At 44.5% G+C, this 1,516-nt stretch overlaps 1 protein-coding gene across 3 annotated transcripts in view; it reads left to right on the forward strand.

The window, feature by feature from the left end:
• The first annotated feature begins 875 nt into the window (after positions 1–875).
• Positions 876–1,516, forward strand: part of PAMR1 (peptidase domain containing associated with muscle regeneration 1) — a 50,601-nt gene continuing 49,960 nt past the window's right edge. For all 3 annotated transcript variants that reach the window (XM_009997269.1, XM_009997270.1, XM_009997271.1), the window contains exon 1: positions 876–948. In XM_009997269.1, coding sequence (XP_009995571.1) covers positions 876–948 — 73 coding nt within the window. The remainder of the gene's footprint in view (positions 949–1,516) is intronic.

A 1,516-nucleotide genomic window follows, 5' to 3' on the forward strand; every position in this document is an offset into this window, starting at 1 on the left:
AGACCAGACAAAATCTGTAGCATGTTCTAATGGAAAAGGCAAAACAAAATCTGGTACAGAGATAGTATCTAAAGTAAATGGTCTCCTTTATTTCCATTGATCCTCAATATCAACATGCTTTGACAAAACATTTAAATTTTGCCAAAAGACATTTGCTGGCAGAAATGGACTCCATAAAAAGGTCTTGAGTACCTAAAGCATGGGTAGGCCAAATGATTATTTTTGTGTTTTGTGGTTTTCATCCACTGTGAGGCAAACTTTTAGTGAGCCTCATTCAGAGGCCTCACCATAGAAATGCACAGCTATTTTAAGCACATTGTAAACTGGAACATGTCACCTCACCCGGCCAGGCGTGAGCCAGGACTCCCTCTCTGCACCTACTCCATGACTGGTCCCGCCATTAGAGACAGCACCCCTGGGATGTATCAGCCCCTGCAAGCCCAAAGGGACCATGTACAAAGTGCCTCCTTCTGGAAGCTTCTATAATTTCAGCTCACCCTCAGCAACTGGGATGACTCATAAAAATAGATATTCACATTTCCATTTATTACTCCTTTACACATCTTTCTTTCCCAGATGAAAATCACTATCTCAGAGCTGAGAACTGAGCCAATAATCCCATGACTGCCAGAGAGAGGGATCGGCTGCCAGAGTCCAGAAAGGGTTAAAGCAGCAGTCGGAGAGGTTTGGGGTGACGTCTTGCTTCTGGATGCCTGAGAAGTCTCTTAAAGGTAGTTCCCTCTGGTGAGGATGGGATCGAGCTGAGGTCTGAAATCCGAGATCCCTTGCAGCCTGGAGCTGGTGAGGTCTCAGTAAAAGCTGTTTGCCTGCTTTTCCTTCCTGAGCAGTCACACTGCTGCATCGACTTTGCCAGTATGGAGCGAGCTCCCTGGACACGTGTAGGACTCGCCCTCCTCCAGCTTCTGCTCATCTCCTGCTTACCAAGAGGTACTGTGAGTGTTTGTGTTCCCAGCGTGGCTGAACGAGTCCCTTTTCTTCACTGTGGTCAGAGGGGTTTTGTCTCCTGTGCTGTCACAGGGAAGCAGAGAGATCTGCAGGGATGCTAATAATAGAAAGAAGGTACTCAGCTTTATTTATCTTTTTCTTGCAGGCATGGATTGTGTGTGTGGGGGGAGGTTTGCCCAGGGATGATTTCAAGGCGATAACTGGGTATGTTTGCCAATGGCCATCAAGAAAAGGGTATGCAACCACTTAGCTTACTACGGCTTTATTTTCCAAACACTCAGTGCTAAAGAAATTATGATAAAAAGAGGCATTTAAGTCTCTGAATGGTATAGCATAATTTGTTTAGTTTGGCAAGACACGGAGTTTCCTCTCCAGCCCCAATTCCAAGAATGAAGGCAAGGAAGGAAAAAAAAGTGAAGGAAAAAAAAAAAAGAAAAAAGAAAAAGAAAACCCACACACTGTATCCGGTCTGGGCTTTAGTTCTGCCAATATTACTCTTTCAAAGGGGAAGACTCATTAAAGCAGAATAATCTTTTTTATACTCAACCCT

Source organism: Chaetura pelagica, unplaced genomic scaffold (genome assembly GCF_000747805.2).
Source record: "Chaetura pelagica isolate M959 unplaced genomic scaffold, ChaPel_1.0 scaffold134, whole genome shotgun sequence".
Classification (NCBI taxonomy): Eukaryota; Metazoa; Chordata; class Aves; order Apodiformes; family Apodidae; genus Chaetura; species Chaetura pelagica.